This window comes from Ochotona princeps, chromosome 16 (assembly GCF_030435755.1).
Source record: "Ochotona princeps isolate mOchPri1 chromosome 16, mOchPri1.hap1, whole genome shotgun sequence".
Taxonomy (NCBI): domain Eukaryota; kingdom Metazoa; phylum Chordata; class Mammalia; order Lagomorpha; family Ochotonidae; genus Ochotona; species Ochotona princeps.
The window spans coordinates 55,935,608-55,958,128 of NC_080847.1; the positions used below are offsets into that span (position 1 = coordinate 55,935,608).

The following is a 22,521-nucleotide window of genomic DNA, read 5'->3' on the forward strand; positions in this document are numbered from 1 at the left end:
GTAACGGCCTAAGCAAAGCAGCAGAAGATGGCGCCAAGGCTTGGGCTTCTACCCGTGGAGGACAGGAAGAAGCTCCCGACTGGCCCAGCCCTGGACGTCATCACCGTCTGTGTAGTGAACCAGCAAATGAAAGGTTCCTCTCACTGTCTCTCCTTCTCTTTCTAGAATTCTTTAAAATAAATTTAAAACAAAACTGAAGGTTCTTTCAAAGCTTACAAGACAATTATCACCAAGTAAGCATGTCTGTATCTGATTGAGTCACAGGATCTAAAACGGGAAGGATGCGGCGATTTCTCTGACCGAGGAGAACCCTCAAGGATGTTGGACAGCCAAGGGGGTGGGCTTTGACAGAGCCTGTCAGCTGTCCTCTCGCCGTCCCTCCCTCTTCAGGAACACCAGTAGCTGGCAATTTATCCCGCTCAAATAGTACTGTTCTCATCTCATTACCCTAGGACCTCAAACAAAATGAAGGTACAGTGAGAGCAGCGTGCTTGTCCAAGTTTCTTTTCTTTCTTTCTTTCTTTTTTTTTTGTTAAGTGAAGTTGTCATTACATTATTTATTTATTTATTATTAATTACGTTGCATTATGTGACAGTTTCATAGGCTCTGGGATTCCCCCAACCCCTCCCCGTATCCTCCCCCCATGGTGGATTCCTCCACCTTGTTGCAATATTACAGTTCAAATTAAGTCAAGATTCTTTCATTGCAAACATATACCAAGCCTAGAGTCCAGCATCTTATTGTCCAGGTAAGTTCAACAGATTCTTGGGGAGACCATCTCTGGTCTGAAGGTAGAGCTGGCAGAATATCATCCCGATCAATTAAAAGCCCCAGCACCACATCAACAACAATTTACAACATTATGGAATTAATTGACATGGTATTGAGTACAATATGTTAAAACAATGCAAGTTCTTAACCACATCCTGTGACTACTTCATTGACACTTCAATTTTTGTTTGAACACAGACCTGGCTGGTATACAGCTTAAGTGGCTATAGGGTCCAAGTTTCTTATCTTAGGGAGAAAGCATTCCAGGATCCACCCTGACCTGGTTCTGTGAAGGGTGTGGACCTCCCGTGGCTGGTGACTGCTGAGGCCTGTGCTGGCCGGAGCCGTGCGTGGGAAGACGCCCTGCAGCCTAGCTCCCAGGTAACAGGACTTTCTGTGAACCTCAATGCCAGTTGTTTCTGGCATTAGGTCTTCAGTGCGACTCAGCAACTCACCTTCCGTTCTAGTTCTCCGTCAGTTTCGGATGATGTCAGTGGACAAGCGGGTAAGGTCAGTTTCTGCACTGGTGGTTGGGCGTTGGACTCTGGGACTTCTACTAGTGGTCTCCTTGCAGACGCCTGCAGATGGCTTACGGTGGAACGTCTCAGCACCAATCACTTGAGCCGATTTGCCTGATAAATTCCCCCTCATCTCCTATCGAATCCTGACGGCTGCACATTGATTCTGCCTCTTCATCAGCAGACTAAAGGCGCATGGGTCTGTTTCTCACTTAGCTCCTTCATTTTCTTGTCTTGTTGTGTTGGGGCTTTCCAGAAAATGTTGAAAAGCAGTAGGAGAGGGGACGTGTTTGCCTTATTCTTGATCTTTATAGGAAACTTTTAACTTTGTCCCTATTAAATGTGATGCTAGCTGTAGGGTCTTGGTAGATACATTTATCAAGTTGAGAAAATTCTTACTTAGAGTTTACTGGGAGTTTTTTTTTTTTTAACCATGTATTGATGTTGAATTTTGTCAGATGCTTGTTTGCTACATTGTTTAACCACCAATGGTTCTGTTAATTACTGTTGCGGACTATACCTTATTTTCAATGTTGAACCAAGCTTCAAATGTAGGATACGATTTTAGGCTTTGTTTTATACATTAATGCATAATAATTTTTACATGGTTGGGCTTGATTTGCTAATACTATGCTGTTGTTTGTATCTATGCTTATGGGAAACATTGGTCTGCAGTTTTCTTCTGATGTTTTTATGTGGAGTTGGTATGAGGGTGGCACTGGCCATAATACACATTTGGGAGTATCTCCTTGGCTTGCATTTTCTGAAGGTTACTCATTCTTTTGAATTCTGACGTTAAAGACAGACGTGAAAAGATACACTTAACCAGTTACATATTAATGAGCTTTTAAATAGTTTTTAACTGTTTGAATTTACCAACAGCGCTATAACAGCACACACGGGCCCTTTTGCATGCCCGAGGTGCTTGTTTCCAGGATAAATTGAAAGAGTATATGGGGCCTGGCACAGTAGCCTAGTGGCTGAAATCCTTTGCCTTACATGTGCCAGGATCCCAGTAAGGCGCCGGTTCATATGCTGGATGCTCCGTGTCCCATCCAGCTCCCTGCCTCTGGCCTGGGAAGGCAGTAGAGGACGGCCCAAAGCCTTGGGATCCAGTACCCGTGGGGGAGGCTTGGAAGAGGCTCCTGGCTTCGGATTGGCGCAGCTCTGGCCATTGAGGCCACATGGGGAGTGAACCAGTAATCTTTTTGTCTCTCCTGTCTGTAATCTGAATTTCCAACAAAAATAAATAAATCTTTAAAAAACAGACAGTGTATGATTTAGCTGATTTCCCTTAACTATCGTCAGAGCTTCAAAGCCAAGCGCTCAACCTCAGGTAGACATTGCTTTGTGTCTCTGGAAACCAATTAACTCGACTAAGAAGCCTCAATCCAATGAAAGAAATACCGTCGTTTGTTGGATGTGACAATGGCATTGTGGCTACCATTGTTTAGACTTTAAACTTTTAGTTTCATTTTATTTGCAACGTTGACAGAGATCTCCATCTGTTGATTTGCTCTCTAATGCCCACAGTGGCTGGGACTCAGCCAGGCTGAAGCCAAGAGCCTGGGGACTCCATCTCAGCCTCCCAGGGGAGCCATGGGGACTCCGTCTCAGCCTCCCCTGGGAGCCATGGGGACTCCGCCCCGGAGACATCCCTGTGGTCTCCCACGGCGCCCGTCTGCAGGCAGCTGCACTTGGGAGCAGACGGGACACCAGCCAGGCCCTCAGATACGGATGCAGTGTCCCTAGAAGCAGCTTCTCACCAACACTGACCAAGGCGGGTCCTTGATGGCCACTGTTTTAAAATGCTTATCTGACATACACACAGAACTGAAGTGATTCATGATAGAATTTCCGCAATTTCCTTCAAAACATTTCAGAAGAGAAGAAAGAGGAAGCTAGGGCCAGCATGGTAGCCTAGTGGCTAAAGTCCTCACCTCGCATGCACCAGGATCCCATATGGGTGCCGGTTCTAATCCCGGCAGCTCCACTTCCCATCCAGTTCCCTGCCTGTGGCCTGGGAAAGCAGTTGAGGACGGCCCAAAGTCTTGGGACCCTGCACCTGCGTGGAAGACTTGGAAGAAGTTCCTGGCTCCTGGCTTCAGATTGGCTCAGCTCTGGCTGTTGCGGCCACTTGGGGAGTGAACCAGCAGGTAGAAGATAGTTCTGTATCTTCTTTTCTCTGTAAATCTGACTTTTCAATAAAAATAAATTAAAAAAAAAAGAATGAGGAGGCTAAGTAAAATGGCAAAATCTATTTTTTTGTTAAAGATTTTTTTTTTTTATTGGAAAGGCGGATATACACAGAGAGGAGGAGAGACAGAGAGGAAGATCTTCCGTCCAATGATTCACTCCCCAAGCAGATGCAATGACTGCAGCTGAGCCAATCCGAAGCCAGGAGCCAGGAGCTCTTCTGGGTCTCCCACATGGGTGCAGGGTCCCAAGGCTTGGGGCCATCCTTGACTGCTTTCCCAGGCCACAGGCAGGGAGCTGGATGGGAAGCGAGGCCGCCGAGATTAGAACTAACGCCCACATGGGATCCAGGCGCGTGCAAGGCGAGGATTTTAACCACTACACTATCGTGCTGGGCCCCAAAATATAATTATTAAAGGTGGTGACCCATTCTATTTCTTTACTGTTAGGTATACTTGAAATTCCTATTGCGATATTTTTTGGAAGATTGTCTCCCACTCAGTAGCTGTGTGCCTGGGTAAATAGACTTAACTATATGGACACACTCAACAGCTCACATGTTCACCAATGTTTATTGCAACATTGCTCAGAGTAGCTGAAATCTGTAAATAATACCAAGGTTTATCTAAAATAGGATGCAATTAGTGTGTATTGAGCCAGTCAATAATTCTCCAGCAATACTATTTTTATTAGCTCTACAGATGAATCTTAGACAGTACGCTAAGAAAATTCAACACACAACAGAGTACATCCAATTGTTTTCTTGTGTACAAGGGAAATCACCCAAATTAAACACTGTACATTAAGAGCCAGGCTTATCTTTTATTCATTTGGGGGATGTGGTGGGAGGGGTGGCGGCATAGGTCATACTCAAAGTTTCACACTCGGGAAGAATCCGTTATGCTCCAGTCTGTTTTGCCGTAGGAGCGCAGCCCATCTTAACGAAGCGAACTCTGTCCCTAAGCGGGCTTGAGTCTGCAGGGACCGGGCTGAGAGGGCCAAGGCGGCCACCTTGGACCGTCCTCGCAGGACCTGCAATTGGGCGTCGATTGCCCTCTTGCGGCTGCTGCCACACACACAGGGAAGTCCGCCGTCGGTCCAGCAGTGACCACGCTGTGAGCAGCCCAGGGCGCCTCGTTGTTTTCCTCTGAGCTCCCCCTAGAGGAGATTTCCAAGTAATGGGAACCGGGGACCTGGCAGAAAAAAAAAAAAAAAATCCGGGAAGTTCCCTGCATTCCAGAACACTCATTCCAGAGACAGAGGAGCCAGGGGGTTCTTGCCGGAATCCCGTCCCAACCAGGGCGCTGCCACTGCTCCTCCCGGTGCAAGCCCGGTACAAGCCGGCCAACGCCTCTGACCGCTGACCACTGACCTGCGCTCTCCCCACGCATTCCTCTCCCGCGTGCTTCTCAGCTCCAGATACCATGCGGGTGACTTTGGGCCAAACGTCAAAATCAGCAGGAAAGGTGCTTTTTAAGAGTTTGTAGTGTGCCATTTCTCGTTTTACTTGAGACAGAGAGAGATGGTTCACATCACCGATGACCACGACAGTGAGGGCAAGGTCAGACCAAGGCCATGGCTGGCATGGACCCAACCACCCTCCTGGCTGAAACCGCAGGTGAGAACGCCCACGTGCCGCTCGCTGAGCCTGGGCTGATGTCCACCAGCAGCTCCTGCCGGCCGATTCTGGCTGGTGCAGACCCGGCAGGCAGCGACCTGCAGGGACTGGATTTTGCTGCCCCTTAGACAGCCTGAATGCAGCTTCCTCCGCCAAGTCTGGCTACCATAGGCCTCCCCTACCCCCAACTGCATATTTCCAAGAAGTTAGGGAAAAGCATGAGGATGATGGGAAAAAGAAAGCATTTACCAAATGCTGTCAAAGCAATTGGATGTGCAAACGTAAGAGTTGAAACTAGACAATTTCTAGAATAAAACAGAAAAAAATGTCGTGAATTTAGACTTGGTAAAGATTTCTTACAAAGCATAGAGAAGAAAGAGATAACAGACTACCTGAGTTATAAAATGTTACAATCTGGGCCCAGTGTGATAGCCTTGCCTTGTATGTGCCAGGATCCCATATGGGCTCCGGTTCTAATCCTGATGGCCCCGCTTCCCATCCAGCTCCCTGCTTGTGGCCTGGGAAAGCAGTTGAGGACGGCCCCAATCCTTGGGACCCTGCACCCATGTGGGAGACCTGGAAGAGCTCCTGGCTCCTTGCTTCAGATCGGCGCAGCTCAACGGCTATTGTGGCCATTTGGGGAGTGAATCATCAGATGGAAGATCTTCCTCTATGTCTCGTCTTCTTTCTGTATCTCTGGCTGTCTAATAAAAATGAATAAATCTTAGAAGAAAGATGCTACCATCTTCTTAACATGTCATTTTTAAAAATGAGGAAAACTGCACAGGCTAAAGTAAAAATTCTGCAAAAAAATATACTTGATACAATGACTTGCATCCAAAATATATACAGAACATGCCAATCTAACAAAATCAATAAGAAGTTAACAAAAGATTTGAACAAGACGCTAAGGTGAACAAAGAGATTTCATTGTGCTTGGTATGGGGGAATTGGCAGCTATTCAGAACTGTGGAACTATCAAAACCACTGGAGCAGTGCCCTGGGAGCATGCCCCACATCAGGGACCCTGGGATGGGTGGGAGGTGGGTGTGGCTTCTCCCTTCATCTTCCCCTGTCCCCCAGATACAGGAAGGGAAAAAGAGACTGTGGAAACAATGGTCTTACCCAGTCTCCTGTAGCCCTTGGCCCTTTGTGCCCTAATCAACTATGTAAGGTCATCAAAATTAAAAAAGATTTGAACAGACACTGAGAGGAGAGAGCATACACAAGCGTAGGAGAAGTTACTTTTGACCTTGACTGTGCAAAGTAGATTATAACCCAAGAAACTGTTGCTGGATAGAGGCTAGAACTGCTGTAACTGAAGACCTTGCACAGAGGCTGAGTCACACTCACTCTCAGGCACTGGTGGTGAAGACAGCAGGGCTCGGGACGTCCCGATTTGTTGTGAATACACATGGCACCTTTATTTATCATAGCCACAGCACACACTCAGATCCTAGGTTCTCCGTGAGCTGGGGAGATGACACACGGGCACGTCCTGTGCCTCTCTGTAACCCGCTGAGCCGTGTGCAGCAGCCAGCCAGCATGAGCCAGCATGAGCCAGCATGGGCCAGTGTGAGCCAGTGTGAACCAGCGTGAGCCAGCGTGAGCCACCGTGAGCCACCGTGAGCCAGCGTGAGCCAGCGTGAGCCAGCGTGAGCCGTCATGACTCCCAGTTACGAGGTCCCATCAGAGAGCAGAAAGCAGTAAGAGCCCCATCACGTAATTCAATTCATGTGAATTATTGAAATAGACCAGCCTACCAGAGAAGTGGTTTCAAACACAAGATGAGGAAGATGAACTAAAAACTTTTTCTCTGCCAGTCAGAAAGACAAAAGTTGACGTCCACAAATGCCATTGTTTGTAGGCAGGTCCAGTTTTTGTTTTTTCTTAAACACTATCAGATGTTTGTCTTGGTGGATTTCTAGATTTAGGAAGATATTGACTTGACAGTTTTGCCATTTGGGGGATCACTTTTGCAGAGGCACGTCTCTCCCCAGGCTGTCTCCCTCTGCTGTTCCGCCGCATTCATGTCCCCACAGCAATCTCCCAGGGCGCAGTGACGTCAATTCACAAACACCCCATGTCTTACAGTGATTAAGTGGCTTCCCAGGGATAAGTTCGCTGTTTACCGCCACATAGAACTGAATCCAGTTTGATAATTGTTCTGTAAATCATTGAAACTCCCAATAACGCCTGAATGATACATACACCTTGTAGGGGTCCCTAACACTCCTCTCTCTTCCACCAGATCCAGCCTAGAGATGACCCCTGAAACTTCCTGGTCAAGGATCCAGGGGGTCATGCAGTCTGATAACACCAGGTAACCAAGCCTTGGGAGAAACACAACACTTAGCAAGCTCATCGCTTAGCAACGTCTCCAGAGGAGAGGATGGGAAGAGGGGTATGGTGAGCAGACTACACCCCCATACCTACCAAAACCCTAGTTTAAATGTAGACTGAACACTGTTTCTTTGCTGAGGAGCTCATCTGTCCCATAGCACACACCACTCACAAACGCACACAGGATAAGACTTGTGCCCTGGGAAGTGTGCATGGCTCCCCATAGCAGCTACGGAGCCTGCATGCCAGGTTGCAGACATGATTCCGGAGTCAGAGGCTGGGGCATAGGTGCCATGCCTTCTCTGGTGGACTGCCAGGGGGCAGGCGGCAGGGTCAGTTTCACAGTGGAGTTCTGAGCAGGGGCGAGACAGAATCACTAATTTTCAGGCATGGCTGTGTTTCAATGATCGGTGAGATCAAGGATCTTTTATCGTCAGTTTATAGGAGTAGAGTTCACATTTTTCATGATACAGATAAGGGGTGATCAGCCCATTACACATAAAGAGCCAAGCAGGCAGGTCTGGCCTTGAAAGATACCCACGACCATGGGTGGACGGCACTACATCTGTACCTTCACATGACGTGGGCATGGACGTGGAGCCCCGAGAGATGTGTTAGCACAGCCTGCTGATGTGGCAGCAAGCAGCAGGTGGAGGCGCAAGCTCCAGGAACGGAGAGGCGTTCAGGAGCCCCGAGAGGCCTTCTTGTTACAGCACTTTCTTGTATCTCCCGTGTAGAAATGTAGAAATCCGGTCAACTTCCTCAACCCCACCCATCCCTGGAACCCAACCAGGAGCCTCGTGTGAAACATCCTCTTCAGTTGTTCTTGCCAACTGTCATGTCCTCCTGCCTCTTGCGCTGGATTTGTGCTCGGGTCCAGCATCACTCAAGCCTCTTTTCTCAGTCCTCTGCCCAGCACTTTGAGGAATGATTTCCTCTTCAGTTTCCCCATGAGTCTGGCCTCTCCAAGCCCTGCAGTCCATGTTCTCCTACTGATCCCTTAGCCATACCCAGTCCATCCTCCTCAGCTCGCTCCATTGGCCTGTGTCCATCGTGCCTCTCCCCACCAAGCTAACTGTCTCAGGCTCCAACTCCTTCACCTACACTACACTCAACACACGACGTCTGTATCGCCCTTCCTCACACCGAAACACAGCTCTTCACTCGCCGTTTCCACCTTAGCTGGATACTGGCTAACGGTGGAATGTCTAATGCCTCCTGGGCTGTCACATTCCTTCTCCACCCAAATCCTAACACCCCCAAGACCCTTCACTTGTTGCACAGTTTAGTCCCTTTTAATTTTACACCACGTGTCTCACGTTGTAGCCCCTCACGATGGCTTTAGTTTTCCTCAGTCAATTGCAGTCTGAAAATGCCTGATGAAAACCTGAAGGTTTGTAAGGGTGTGCAGTGCATCTAAAGACATGATTAATATTCTCTTAAAGCACTTGCTTTGCCTCCCGATCCTGTGACCTGCCCGTGGAGCCTCTCATTTCTCCTGTGACCTGGGCAGTGGAACACTTTCCAGCCATGCTCTTAGCTGTTCCATAGCCCCCCTCCCACTGACTCCACATTCTCTTCCAGCGGGGCACACACCAAGTGGTTCTCCCAAGAGCACCCCTGAGCCTGAATCTTGATGAATTACGACGTGGACAATCAGTCCAATGTAATAGAATAGTTAGGGAGCTACATAAGTTGTATTCAGTAACACGTAACATTCCATTTGGAAACTCTGGAAGTCTGAGTTAAGCCTGACACCTGCTCATAGATTGCGGCAGAAGACAGGAACAGTCAGACATTGAATTGCAAGGCCTTTGTTATGACACAGCAGGCAGAACGAACATTCCAACTGCCCCGTGGCCTTGCAGCCCTGCACCCCATGCTGTTATTATGGAAACTTCACACGGAGCAGGGCTGCATCCTACAGAGCATCCCCTAAGCATGGGAAAATTCGAGAGGAAAATTGCCTCTTCTAGACAATCCCTGAACAACCTCCACACTTTTTGTTCAAAAAAGAGAAATCACCTTTATTCTAGGTAGGAACAGGTCTGCCTACTGCTTCCAACTCCCAAGGCTGGGGTTCACACCAACATCTAACAAGACGCAGTCAACACCCAAAGCTGCTCAGAAGGCCAGCATGTGATAAGCTCATGGAGAATTGTCTTCCAACCTCCTTCACTGTATGTGCTCCTAGCAACATTTTCTACGAATGTGCTGGTTTGGAAAGACAGTTCCTGCAGTCTGGCTGCCACAGCACCTGCCTGAGGGGTATTTCACAAGGCATCAAATTGGAGAATCTGCTGTGATCACCTCTGCCACGTCCCTGGAGGGACATATGTCTCCCATTCAACCAACATTCACCCAAGTTTAGAGAGCCAAGTATTTCTTCCATAAATATCTATTTGGATGGTAACAGGTGAGGAGAGATGAATTCAACTTGTGGCTTTCTGACATGGAGTTTTGTGTTCTTAACGCAATGAAAGCAGAATCTAGACACACGGCAGTCACGGCTCATGAAGATAAAGGGGCTAACAGTGGGGAAAACCCCAGTATTCAGTTCATTGATGCTTACCAGCCACCAGCTAAGATCATCTAAGATGGCTTGGTATGCGTTGAGGACGCAGGAGAGCGTGTAGGAGCACACAAAGATACACACCAGGGCGAGGATGCTTTGCGTGGCTCGGACTTCCCGGGAGGAGCCCGGAGACAGCCGAGATTCATGTAGGTGTCGCACCTGCTGCTTGTGCCTATACAGAATGAGCATCATGGAGCCACTGGACCAGATAATGAGCACAGAGAACACGACTTCAGGGAACACAATCAGTGCCACGTACAACGAGCCGGACACTCGGTTCTGTTCCACAGAACACAGTGCCAGGAACGTTTTCTTTGTCACGTTTTTGCTATTCCATGTGTTGGAGTCAAACAAAGAAAAAACCAGGCTGGTCACCATGCACAGCGCCCAGCAGAGGGAAATGAAGAACCCAAGGTGCTTTGTGGCTCTCACTTTGAGATCCTTCCCGCGGGAGCTTAGCGGGCTGATCGTGGTGGCCTGGAAGACACTCAAGAGGCAGATGCTGCTCACGGATACACTCCTGCCCACTCTCTGAACATACAAAGTGAGTTTGCATGTGAGGTCAATGAAGAGATGTTTGAACCCGAAAGCTGTCGTCATATGGGGAACTCCGGTAGAAAGAAGCAACAGGCAATTGGCCATCATCAGCTGCTTGAGAATCAAGTCCGTAGGCCTGAACTTGTGTTTGGAGTCGTGAAAGAACGTGTGGTAGCAAAGGACAGAGAAATTGCCCAGGATCCCGACAGTGTTCTGTGCTAAACACACCATTCCGCTGAAGAAATCCCTGAGGACCATCCCTCCACTCGCCTTCAAATGATCGCGATCGGTTCTCTCAGCAAAAACATGAGGATCTTGACACCAAGAGTAACTTCAGATAGCAAGATGTACATGGTGGTGGGGAATTTCCAGTTAATTCCGAATCCACTGGAGGCGTGAGGTGGTGTGCTTCGGGGGAAGCAATGAGCAAACGGAAAGAAACCAAATCCAATATTGCCAGACTAAACCGATATCTTCTCGACACAGAAATTTAACAGACCGCAGTAGGTACTGTCCACACCACAACAAGTCAGATTGTTGCTGGTCTGAATTTTGAAGATAGACAATAGAAATTTTATGAAATATTTATGATCTTAGAATAAGTGAATGGGCCAAGTGCTACGGCCTAGTGGCTGAAGTCCTCACCTTGAATGTGCGGGATCCCATATGAGCACTGGTTCTAATCCCAGCAGCTCCACTTCCCATCCAGCTCCCTGCTTGTGGCCTGGGAAAGCAGTCGAGGACGGCCCAAAGCCTTGGGACCCTGCACCCGCGTGGGAAACCTGGAGGAAGTTCCTGGCTCCTGGCTTCAGATCAGTGCAGCTCTGGCTGTTGCAGCCACTTGGGGAGTGAAGATCTTCCTCTCTGTCTCTCCTCTGTGTACATCTGACTCAAAAAAAAAAAAAAAAGAATAAGCGAATGATGCTTAAACAGCACAAAACACATTATCTACGGTTGAAATGACAAACTAGATCGTGTTAAGAGCTGGGTCTGTTCAAAGCAGACAGGTGTGGCACACACAAGACTGTATTTAATGCAAAGACTCCCTAAAGAACACACAGAATTTAATACAGGCAAAACAGTTCAACAGTGGCTTCCAAAATAGTCTGTTGTTAAATGTGGGACATGTTCAGTGTTCTTCGTTATCATGAAAATTCACATAAAATCACTACCTGGTATGATCACACACCAAGCAGAGAGCAAATGGCATAGGACAGGTGACCGGCACGGCAATGAAGTCACCACCTCGGAGGAGTGCCTGGGCTCTAGCCCCTCATCTGCTTCAGATCCAACTTTCCATTAAAGCAACTCTCGGGAGGCTCAAGTGTTGGTCCCTTGCTGGAAGACCTCAATGGAGTCGCAGGCTCTTGGCTTTGTCTCACTGAGCCCTGGCTGTGTGGACGGGCCCAGCAGACAGTCCACTGTCTCCCTTCAGCTGCCCCTTCACCACACCACTGCTTTCTCTGTCCTCTTACTTTTCAGCTCAGCGAAGACACCTGTTGAGATGCCCGCTTCCCACACTAGAACGCCTCGTGTCAAGTCCCAGCTCCACCCCAGTTCAACCTCCTGCTCTGTGGGAAGCAGCAGGTGGTGGCTTGAGGAGCTGGGTCCCTGCCCTCTCCACATGGCAGGCACAGATTCAGGTCTACCCTCCTGGCTTTAGCTGGGCCCAGCTCCAACATCGTGGGCATTGGGGGGAGTGAAATGGCAAAAGGAAAACGTCCCTATGCCTTTCAAATGGATGAAAAATGAAAATTTGCAATAGCCAGCAATGGAAAGGATGTGGATTAAACCCTCACACACTGGCGGTAAGTGGTGCAACCCAGGCAAGCATAAACACATGCGCCAACAATTTGTCTTCCAGATCCACCCAGGTAAATTTGTATGTGTTACCAATGATTCCAGAATTTATATACCAGCATTGGTGATAACAGCATCAACCTGAAGACCACCGACATCCCCACTAGCGGTAGGATAGCTCCATTCACTGTTTTATACGCACACCGTGCACTCCCGTACGTTTACAGTAACATTATACAAATACAACCTTCCCATACAATGAACGTCAACACCACATTCAAACATCACGGGATTTAAAAAGATGCTTTTGGATATAGAATTCCATTTACACCAAAGGAAAAAGACAGGCAAAAATGATTTAATCTCCAAAATGCCAGAATGTATGTAAAGTATGTTCCAAAATTCCACAGGTGACACCCAACAGAACTGCAATCTTGGATGTAGTACTAGGAAGGGGCACAAGGTGGCAGTATTTTGCTGTTTGATCCGGACGCTGCACTCACCGGCCTTTCATTGGTGAAGTTCCTGTGAGCTGTGCATTTATAACTCAATAAAAATGCGTGTTTGACCTGTTTTTTGTGTCTGTACCAGAAGGAAGTTTATGGAACACAGGTGCGACTGACCTGTCCCGATTATGAACATTAATTTTGCTCTGATTTATAACACATTAAACATTACTTTGCGATTGGAAGTTGGCTCAGTGGGGATCCAGGTACTTATTTCAGGCTGTATACTTGTGTAGATACGCGCTGAAGCTAACTGAAACTACCTTGAAAGTGAAACAAGATTTATGACAAATAACAGTGCACAGACATTTACAAGAAGTCTTGAGAATATGAAGTGTGCGTACATACGTGGAAACGGGGAAATGTTTGATCAGCTTGGCTATTAGACTATTAAGAGGAAATGGCACGAGATAACGGCCAGCGGGGCCAGCTGTATTCAGCATTCCTTCCCTAGTGTGTGCTGCTAACTTGAACGTGGAGGAGATGCCTCATTGCTCAACAGTCAGCCAGCACACAGGTGGGCACTGCCTCCATCCTGGGTTACAAGCTGAGTCTGACAAAAGTGCATTTTAAACTTCAGCAGCAAGTTCACATCATGGTTCCTAAACAGACTTAGATGTTTCTGTATAGTTCCATTGAGTCTGGAGTATAAGCCTGCAGTTCTAACCACACTCCCAAGAATCCTACAATTGGAATCTGACTTGTGCAAGGTGATACGGATGGTGGACTGAGCCCATTACATCAATCTTTCAGCCCTTCGGAGCCCGATTTCAACATCAAAAGCCACCAGGCACGGGCTTGGGAGCTGGGACCCTTCTCTTCCTGCTAGCTCAGCCCGAAGCTAAAGAGCAACTCTCCCTCAGTGGCTGGTTTTTGCCCCCAGAACAACAGCTCTCCCAGAGGCCGCCTGAACATTAACACAGACTTGCTTTACCAACTCTGCCTTTCAGACAGAAACCGAAAACACTCACCGAAGTTTCTTGCTCTGCCACAGTGGCTGGGCTCAGTGCAAAGGCTGTGGCAGGCAGCATCATTAGGGAACGCAGCCTGGCCGGTCCATAAAGGTTTGCACTTCTGCAACCTTCCTTCCCCTTGGAATTGCAATTATTTCATCTGTGGTGGCACTCTGGGGAGCTGAGAACATGTCAACAGGCTTTGTCAGCTGCTGTTACGAAAGCCCATTACAAGCCTCTGGTGCCTTTGGAGATCCCCTTCTCACGACCTCTGAGGACACATTGAGATCTCCGACAGGTGTGTCAAGTGTTGCCTCACGTACCAGGCCTTTGTGTCCCACTGGATCCAAAGCTGCCCAAGTTCTATCCCGAGAAGTGAATCCTGGATTTAGCAATCCAAAAGTTGCATCATGTTTGAACATTCAGATAAAAACAGGGAACGTGTCCCCAAAGGACCTCAGAGGAGAGTATAGGCAGAACATAATGTCAACCACACACACACACACACACACACACACACACACACGAGAGGTCACGGGACGCATTCAGACCACACAATGCAAATCAACTTGGAAGTGGGAATACTGACAAGTTCTAGGAAAACACGCTTCATCGATGCTGAGCAGAGCAGTGAGGGAAGTCGGTGGAACATGATTCCTGCAGGAAAGAAGCTGTGATTGGCTCTCAAGTACCTGCTTCAGCTGTCTTAACTGGAAGATCCTGTTCACATAAGCCACCCTCATCTTGATTCAGCAGTGCCCAAAGGGTCGCCAGAATGATCCACACTGAATTCTGCCACACTTTGGAGCTCAGCTCACCCGTCAGCCCCTCACATTGTCCCACAGGCCCAGCCTAACGTTCCTCCATTCCCCGGGTAGCTCAGTAATGTTCATAGTTTTAAGGGGTTGAACCCCATGGCCAGGTAGTCATGAGAGTCTTGGAAGTTATCCTCACTCGAGTTAAGGCTGCTGAGCTCTACACTGCAGCTCAGCTCAGTCCCTCTGCTGGCTCCCGCACCCTCCCTCTCAGAGGCGGGCATCGATTGTCCCCAGTAGTCAATGCATTGAAGTAGCAACTATAAGCAAGACAGCTGCAAATTCAGCTTGTCCAGAATAATCCACCTTCACAGGCTTAATCTACTGCCAGCATATATTGTTTGGGTTCCCAGCTCCTGGGCTCTTCTAGATGGTTGCCAACACAAATGGAAGCACTGCCCAGGCAGGGTAGTGGCCACCGTTCAACCCTTAGCCGTGTGCAAGGATTTGGGTCTTGACATTAACAGCAAGCACTTGATGGCCAGTCTTCAATCAAGGAACTCCTTCAGTCCAGCCTCCCTTATTGGTTTCAAGCCTCATCTGCCAACCACATCAGAGCAAGACCCTAAGACCGTCCTAGGGAGGGTCTACCCCAGCCCCTCCCCCAGGGATCTTAAGACTAATCACTGACTCAGGATGTATGGGTGCCGAGTTTATCAAGCAACTCAACAGCAGCATTCTTCAGCTCGAGCGTCAAAATATGAACACCTAGCTCCTCATTCATTACTCTGATTCCATCAGCAAGATGACCAGGCCTGACCTCATCTGGAGCCTCCCAATGTATGGCCTTACCAACAGATGCTGTGGCTAAACAGAGGCAGGCACCTGGTCCCTGGAAGGAGCATGGTTCTAGAAAGATGTCAGCCTGCCTCGCATCCTTTGTGGGTAGGTTTAAGCAGCTAGGCAGCTGGCAGGGTGAGTGGGAAAGGACAGAGCCAGGTTATGTGACGGAGAAAGAGATTCCTGGAGAGTCAAAATGGCAGAATAGGGTAAGGACACGTTTAAACGGACGGAGAAACATTTAATCAGGATGAATCAGAGAAGACACATTCCAGGAAATAGGAGAGGACAGAACAACAGCAGAGGGTACCTGGAGACTGACAGACACAGGAAAGCTGCGGACACAACGGTGTGGTGTTGCAGTGACTGATACTCCAGCAGCATTCAGCTAACGGCGATCTGAACTCCACCAGCAGCTGGAACTCCACCATCAACCAGGTGGGAAGGGGCTTTCACTGGGAGCTTGGGAGGTGAACCCAGACAAAGAACCATCCGTCCTGCTGGTCCATTCGATTTGACCAGGAGCAGAGACAGAGCAGCAGATCACAGACGGGCAGTGCAAGAACAGGGTGGATTTCATAGCCTGATCAGCCCTCTACAACTGAGTTGGGCACCATTTTGCGTAAGGAGGCAAAGCCAAGGGAAAGGACTGAGCATACGCTGAGCTGGGAGTGAACTCATTTCTGACTCAGTGAACTGCAGCAACGTGGCATTCTACAGGTTCCACCCAAGACAGGTCTGGGTAGCCCTCAGACCTGGCAGCCAACAGATCAAGAACTCTACGTCAGGCGCCATTTTGTACATGGTGGCAAACGCTTTAGGACTGCAGGGGACAACAGTGAACTGCGCATGTGCCGAGCTCGCGAGAACCCACTGAGTTCTCTGTTCTTGCTGGAGAACATCAAGGCCAGCACGGAAGTTGGTGGTATGGCCAAGTAATACCTAGAGAGAGGCCATTTGGTCCCAGATCATGTCATCACATGCCTGACACTCTCAGACCTGGAGAGCAGGAGTGGCCAGCACTGGCTTCTGGCTGGTTTTCCGAGGGTACTAGTACAGGCTGGAGCTTTAGACAAAATTTGTGACCTGGATCTAGTGATCACTTTGAACATTCCATTTGAGACGTGGAGAGATCGGCTCAGCTGTTGTTCACTCTCCCAGCGGAAGAGTATACAACGTGGACTTCAACCCGCCTCATGTGCTTGGAATTGTTGGATTAATGGTTCCCCAGTGATGTCATCAAGAGGAAGATAAACCTAAAGTGGTTGCTGCCCAGCTAAGATGCTATAAGGACGCCGCGAAGCCAGTCATTGAGCTATACAAGAGCCGAGGAGTATTTGTTTTAGGGGACGGAGACTAATAAGACTTGGCTTTCTGTTTACACGCTTTTCTCAAACAAGATCACACCCGTCAAATCCAGACAGGCATTCTGAGCCTGCTCAGTGGAGGAACCAGGAAGATGTGGTCATCATTCAGTTGTGTGTGCAGTATTGGTGCCGTGTCCAGCTTAGAAGCTAGCTGCGACACCTTGCAGCATCTTATCCAGTTTACATGGTGAAGCGAGTAGAAAGAGCTCACAATGAGGCGCCCCTGCCTTTGAAGAGTCTCCTTCCACATGTGGCTAGCCCTGCCCAAGGAAGCAAGTATAGGCTGGCATTGAAGTGGTGTCGAACCCGAGCTCCGGCTGCCTGCTGACGGCCATCTTGCTGCCATAGCAGCCTCCTTTCACCCACAACGGCAGCGCTTCCAGGTTTTCCCCAAACCCCACGGCTGTTGAACCACATAGGTGCTGTGTCCCAGGCTTTGTCTCAGGTACTAGCGGATGTGTGGCCCTCATGACAATGGAATGAAGCTGTTGCTCTCACTGGGTGATTCCCTGATTGTGTGTGCATCCACGAGTGGTTTTCCCAAGTGAGAGTGGTTACTTCTCGGTATCCATGCTCCAAAAAAACTTTGCTTTTTGGAACTTTTGGAATGAAACATTGATCCTATTTTTAAGACCGTTTTTATTTTAAAACTTTCTCATCGTGTTCGATGAAGAACTGTGAGTGTAGTGATTGCTCTGTTTTGTAATTTCTGTGCAAAGGGTCTGCCTTCGAACGCTGCACGGCCTCATGAGCTCAGAATGCTGCTTTTACTGTGAGAAATTATACACCTCAAACTAGGAATCCTGAAAAATGAGGGGGCGGAGGGAGCGTCCGCCTTTGTAAAGTCGTAAAGATCTCAGCATAGAAATAAAACCGTATGCAGTTACTGGGGGAAAGCGACACAGTTGCGTATCTTCAGAAAGGTTAGTATTTGTAATTTCCAATGGGAAATCACGGCGTACATAGAAATGGAACCCCAAGTGGTTTTCCTGTGTCAGTAGGTGTGATTTTTGTATTTCTATGTGAACAGCTATAAGTGAAAAGTATCACACAGTGAAAATGAGGAATGCCTTGCTAGCAACGCGGGAGTGTCATACTTGTGCAGAGTCGGCTGGGGGGATCATGGTGGCGGTGCGGGTGGCAGCCCCCTGGCAGGCACCTTCTCCTGATGGGCCTTGTTTGCCGTCACCATGGAAACCCTCCTCCCGACCGGCGGGCAGGGAGGGTTCCGTTTTCGTTTTCGGCCCCTTCTCGGCTTCCTGGGCCTCCTCGGGAGCAGGGAGAACAGGGGTTCGAGTCCCTGCCCCGGGCTACTTCGCGATCTGGGTGAGCTGGGCAGGTCCTCCTCGCCGAGCCCCTGTTTAGCCACCTCACGGAAGGGCTGGAGGACCATTTCTAGAAGTTCCCGGCTGTTTTCAGGGATTTCAAAAATTAAATGGAGAAGCAGCCGGCTGCTAGCGCAGCGTTTCACTCACGTCACTTCGGATTTCCACACCGTTGGGGCACAGCTCTGTGTCCCACTTTCTCGTTTAGGTCGGCTGTAGATGGTTGCTAAAGAACATCTCCGACAGCCGCGTTAACACCCGTGAATTGGCTAAAGAATTCCCCACTGCTGTGCACTCGGCGGCCCACATGCAATGCACGGCCACGAATAGGCTTGACAAGCTACCTGCTTTAAATAAAGACAAACCTTTCACCTGCTGCTTCACTCCCCAAATGGGCTCAACAGCCGGAGCTGAGCTGATCCAAAGCCAGAAGCCTCTTCCTGGGAGGGGCTCAGGGACGTGGCCCGTCCACCTCTGCTTTCCCAGGTCACAAGTAGGCAAAGTGGAGCAGCCAGGATTCGAACCTGCAGACTGAGCACTGCCGCCCTCGGAGCCCCGCCCACACGGGCAGACGTCACGTGAATCGCACTCCCGCCGCATCGCACACCTCCCCATCGACCATCCCTCGTGTTCCAAGCAGCATGCCGTCTTTCAGTACCGCCTGGTGGAGTACACCCGCGCAGATGGCACCGTGGGACGCAGGGTGAGGCCCTGCATCAATGAGCTTGGCTCAGGCAATGGAACCTTCTTGAACCACAAGCGCATTGAGCCACACAGATACTATGAAGTGAAGGAAAAGGATGTACTCAAGTTTCCCGACCCCACGGGCTGTTTGTCAGCCTCTCTGTCTTGACATTTGCCTCAATGTCTTTTGAAAAACTAAGATTTGAAGCCATACAACGTCCAAGGATAACATGTTTTGAGTGTTGTGTCCCAACAGCAATTGATAAGCAAAAGGATGCTGTATTCATTAAGTTAATGTTCTCTTTTCCCAACCCTAGCATCCTGACACATGAGGTCGTGCCAAAAGCCTAGTCTGGAAGAACAAGGGCTTGTCAGGCTTCTGTTACGTGGCATTAAGGCTCAGAACGGATTCGCTTCTTACAGAAGCCTTCTTGTAAGCACAAACTGGTAGTGAACTTGTGGCCGAGTCGGGAGTTTACTTAGAATGTAACTCGTGCGGAGTTTAGTCTCCCCTCTATACAGACAGAAAGTTAGAATTTGACATGACCTTTGTAAATTAGTCTAGTAACTCGTGATAAACTTGCAGTACATTCCAAGTATAGATAGTCATTCAAATCTCTGAATTATCTTTTTACCCTATCTTCACACATTTGTTTCAGGGTGTTTTAAGTAATGCTGAGCAGAGCTGAGTATTTCGGGGCTTTGAGGTGTACTTCAAGAGGATCTTCATGTTTTGCCAAGACTCAGTTAAAATCCGAGTACCAGTAGAAGAGGCACAGAGTAGGGATTTCCACAAGGCATTATATGAAGAGATCCCACACCTAAGGTGTAAGGAAGCCATATCAGATCCCTTATTTGTGCATAGGAGATACTGGGGCACTTCATTGCTAAAGTGGTTCACGGTATGTCTTCAAGCTGTCCGAAATCATAGCTGGACTCAGGGTAGTCACTTCTTACAGTAGACATGCCCCTTGGTGCCCCCATTTCTATGCCAGCCTGAGAAGTCACTTTGTAAGTTTGCGTTCCTGAAGGACTCCATCATGCCTGGAGCCCTGGATGCTGAAGACATCCCGGAGGACACAGGCTTCCTAAGCCTGAGGAACTCAGCAACTCAGGTGAAGGCCAGCGTGTCTGCACCAAGAGATGCATACTGGACTGTAGCCTGGATGTGGAGAACGCCTCTGGGACCTCCCACGGGGCACCAACTTCACAACTTCTGGCTTAGGGGCCAATGTCCCTGCAGGTTTACATTGTGGTTCCCTTTCTGCTTCCTATATATTAGTCTTACTGTTGATTTGTGTGTTGTGATGGTACCCTCTATCACACATCTTTGACACATGGTGGTCTTGAACTGGGGTGGGTGATCTAGCGATCAAGGGAGAGACAGAACAAGTTGGATCCTCTAACAGCATGGGACTTGTCACCTATGGGTGTTTCCCCTTGTAAGCTTTTTAAGGCCCCTACTAAGCCTGAGGACCGACTTGGAAGTGGATTCTGCAATGTTAGAAGTAGACTTTCACTGGAACTTCAAACAGCCTCCAGAAGCCACATGGAGCATCAGCCCATCCTGCCCACCCTCCCCTGACCCCACCATGGGGATTGGCTACTTTAGTGCATTTTGTGTCCTCTGCCACAGTGGTTTCATGATTTTGGTACCTCCAAAACACAGTGTAAATCCTTATGTATTCTGGAGAAAGCTCGAGTCCAGAGCATACTGTGTCATCTGGCTTCAACTTAAGCTTGACATTCTAGCCTCAACTTGTAGGAGAACCAGGAGGAGACCATCTGTTCCGTGATTTACTTAGTATGATTGCTGATACATTTCAGGAAGGGTTACAACGTCAGTTCATGGACAGTTCTAGTTTCGAGATTTCTTGTGGATATCCAACACCATCACTTGTTCTCTCTGTACACCTAGCAGGGACTCGTAATCCAAGGTGATGCCAGGCAAGGTTCTCTCAGGAGCCATAGGCTGACTCAGGTCTTCATTCTGGGCACCGTCTGCACAGGCATTCCAAGTCTGATGTCTCAAATTACTGTGTAACTCAGGAGGCAACATCAAAATTTATCACAAGGCAACTCCAAGGCTGGAAAAATGACCAGTGCTCTTGGGTTTAAATATTGGCAGGTTCTTAAATGGGGCTTGGGTGCTCTCATAGCTTTTAGTTCTACATACCTTTGCATACCTTTAGGTTATGAAGTTGTATGGCTGGAATCACTTAAAACATATGGAGACACATGATAATTTGAGAGCCTTGAGTGAAGGCTTTTCTGACCATACTGGGCAGCGGGTTGGGGACCCTTCAAAGCACTCTGACTCATTTTCAACCCAATTCTTCCAGCACAGTGGCTCAAGCCTGAGGACTTTGGGATTCCAGACCTAGGACAGAGTGACCGTGACAAGTTATGGCTGCCAAGGAACAATTGCCTTGGAAGTTCATAATTTCATGTTGCACAGTTATGTTAATTGAGACAAAGATCAAGCTATCTGAGACCAATTATAGAATTCCTCTGAGGAGAAATTCATGCTTCAAGTTTCTGGAACCCTCTAGGAGCGTAGTGAAGTGACTATTGTTATGATCTCCCGCTCAGCCAAGGGCCTCAGAGGCTGGCAGCTTCTCCAGGTTCTAATTCAGTTGAGCGAGCCGACAGGCTCCTTTCCATTAGCCAATAGAGCTTTATGCTCTACTCGAAGTCAGAAGATGAAGGATTCCCTCATCCTGCTTAGTATTGTGTAGGTTTCCAATGACTAATTGAAGAGCCCCTCTTTAAGAAGATTTGTGGAAATTTGTTGTAGTGAACTTAGAGCTCAAATCACTTCCAAAAATCTTCCACTAACTACATCATGATGGCTTAAGAATGCATTTCCATTAGTCCTCGGGTATGCTCTCATACAGGATGGAATTCAGCTAGTATGTTTTCAAAAGACACAGTGGCCAAATGAACTTTGTAGCCAAGTTATGTTGCAGTGAGGGAACCTAAGGACCTACACAGCTCATGTGTGCATACACCGTTCCATTTGGCACACATGGGATTTTCCAAGAGCAGTTCCAACAGTCAGCAAATCTGTCCTCCATGATCTCAAAACTGGTGGTTAGGAAGTCGTCAGAGGCTTCTTGGCACCTGGTGATAAGCCCTGCCCGGCCGGAGTCCAGCTCTGGTTGAGCTCAAAACTCGAAGAGGGTGCATAGAGTAGGCATGAGAATAAATGAGCCAGTACAATTTCAGGATCATAATGGACAATGCAAGAAAGCTGTCCCCTTTATACAGAAACCCTTACGAGCTCTGGCACAGACTTTGGACGTCATGGTCAAGTGGGTGTGTCCAAGAATAATTCAGTTTGTTTCACCTAAAAACTCAAGTTCCTACAATTATTCTACAACTCAATCTTAAATCAGTTAAAGGAAGAAACATGTCACAAAGAACAGAACCTAAAGATCCCTAAAGATCGAGGAAAGAATGAAACCCTAAACATAGGTCCCTTGATTAACATAAGGTCGATGGGGACAGCATGAATAATCAAAGGCCCTTTTGCAAGATGTTATTAGTGACATTAACCTCCAAGCTCACATTGATAGTAAAAAGCCAACTCCACAGCAAGCAATGCCTGAATGGATTACCGAATTCCACAGGGCAATCCAGTGTCCAAAGGAAGGTGGAGCTGCATACAGGTGGTTGTAGAGATATCTGGGCCCTGCCATAGAGCAGGAGATTCCTTGCGGCCCTGCCTGC

General features: G+C 48.3%; 2 protein-coding genes and 1 pseudogene across 2 annotated transcripts in view; 1 reads left to right on the plus strand and 2 right to left on the minus strand.

Annotated features, from left to right (window-relative positions):
- FPR1 (formyl peptide receptor 1) overlaps positions 1 to 22,521 on the minus strand; it is a 102,511-nt gene that overhangs the window by 20,305 nt on the left and 59,685 nt on the right. The window lies entirely within an intron of this gene.
- LOC101518976 (vomeronasal type-1 receptor 4-like) lies at positions 9,837 to 10,817 on the minus strand. Its single transcript, XM_004597127.2, has one exon. The coding sequence runs from the start codon at positions 10,815 to 10,817 to the stop codon at positions 9,846 to 9,848; it is 972 nt and encodes a 323-aa protein (XP_004597184.2). The 3' UTR covers positions 9,837 to 9,845.
- LOC101518736 (adenylate kinase 4, mitochondrial-like) lies at positions 16,305 to 16,846 on the plus strand (annotated as a pseudogene).

Coding starts and splice junctions, on each gene's coding strand:
- LOC101518976 (XM_004597127.2), bottom strand. CDS start 10,817: ATGGTCCTCAGGGATTTCTTCAGCGGAATGGTGTGTTTAGCACAGAAC.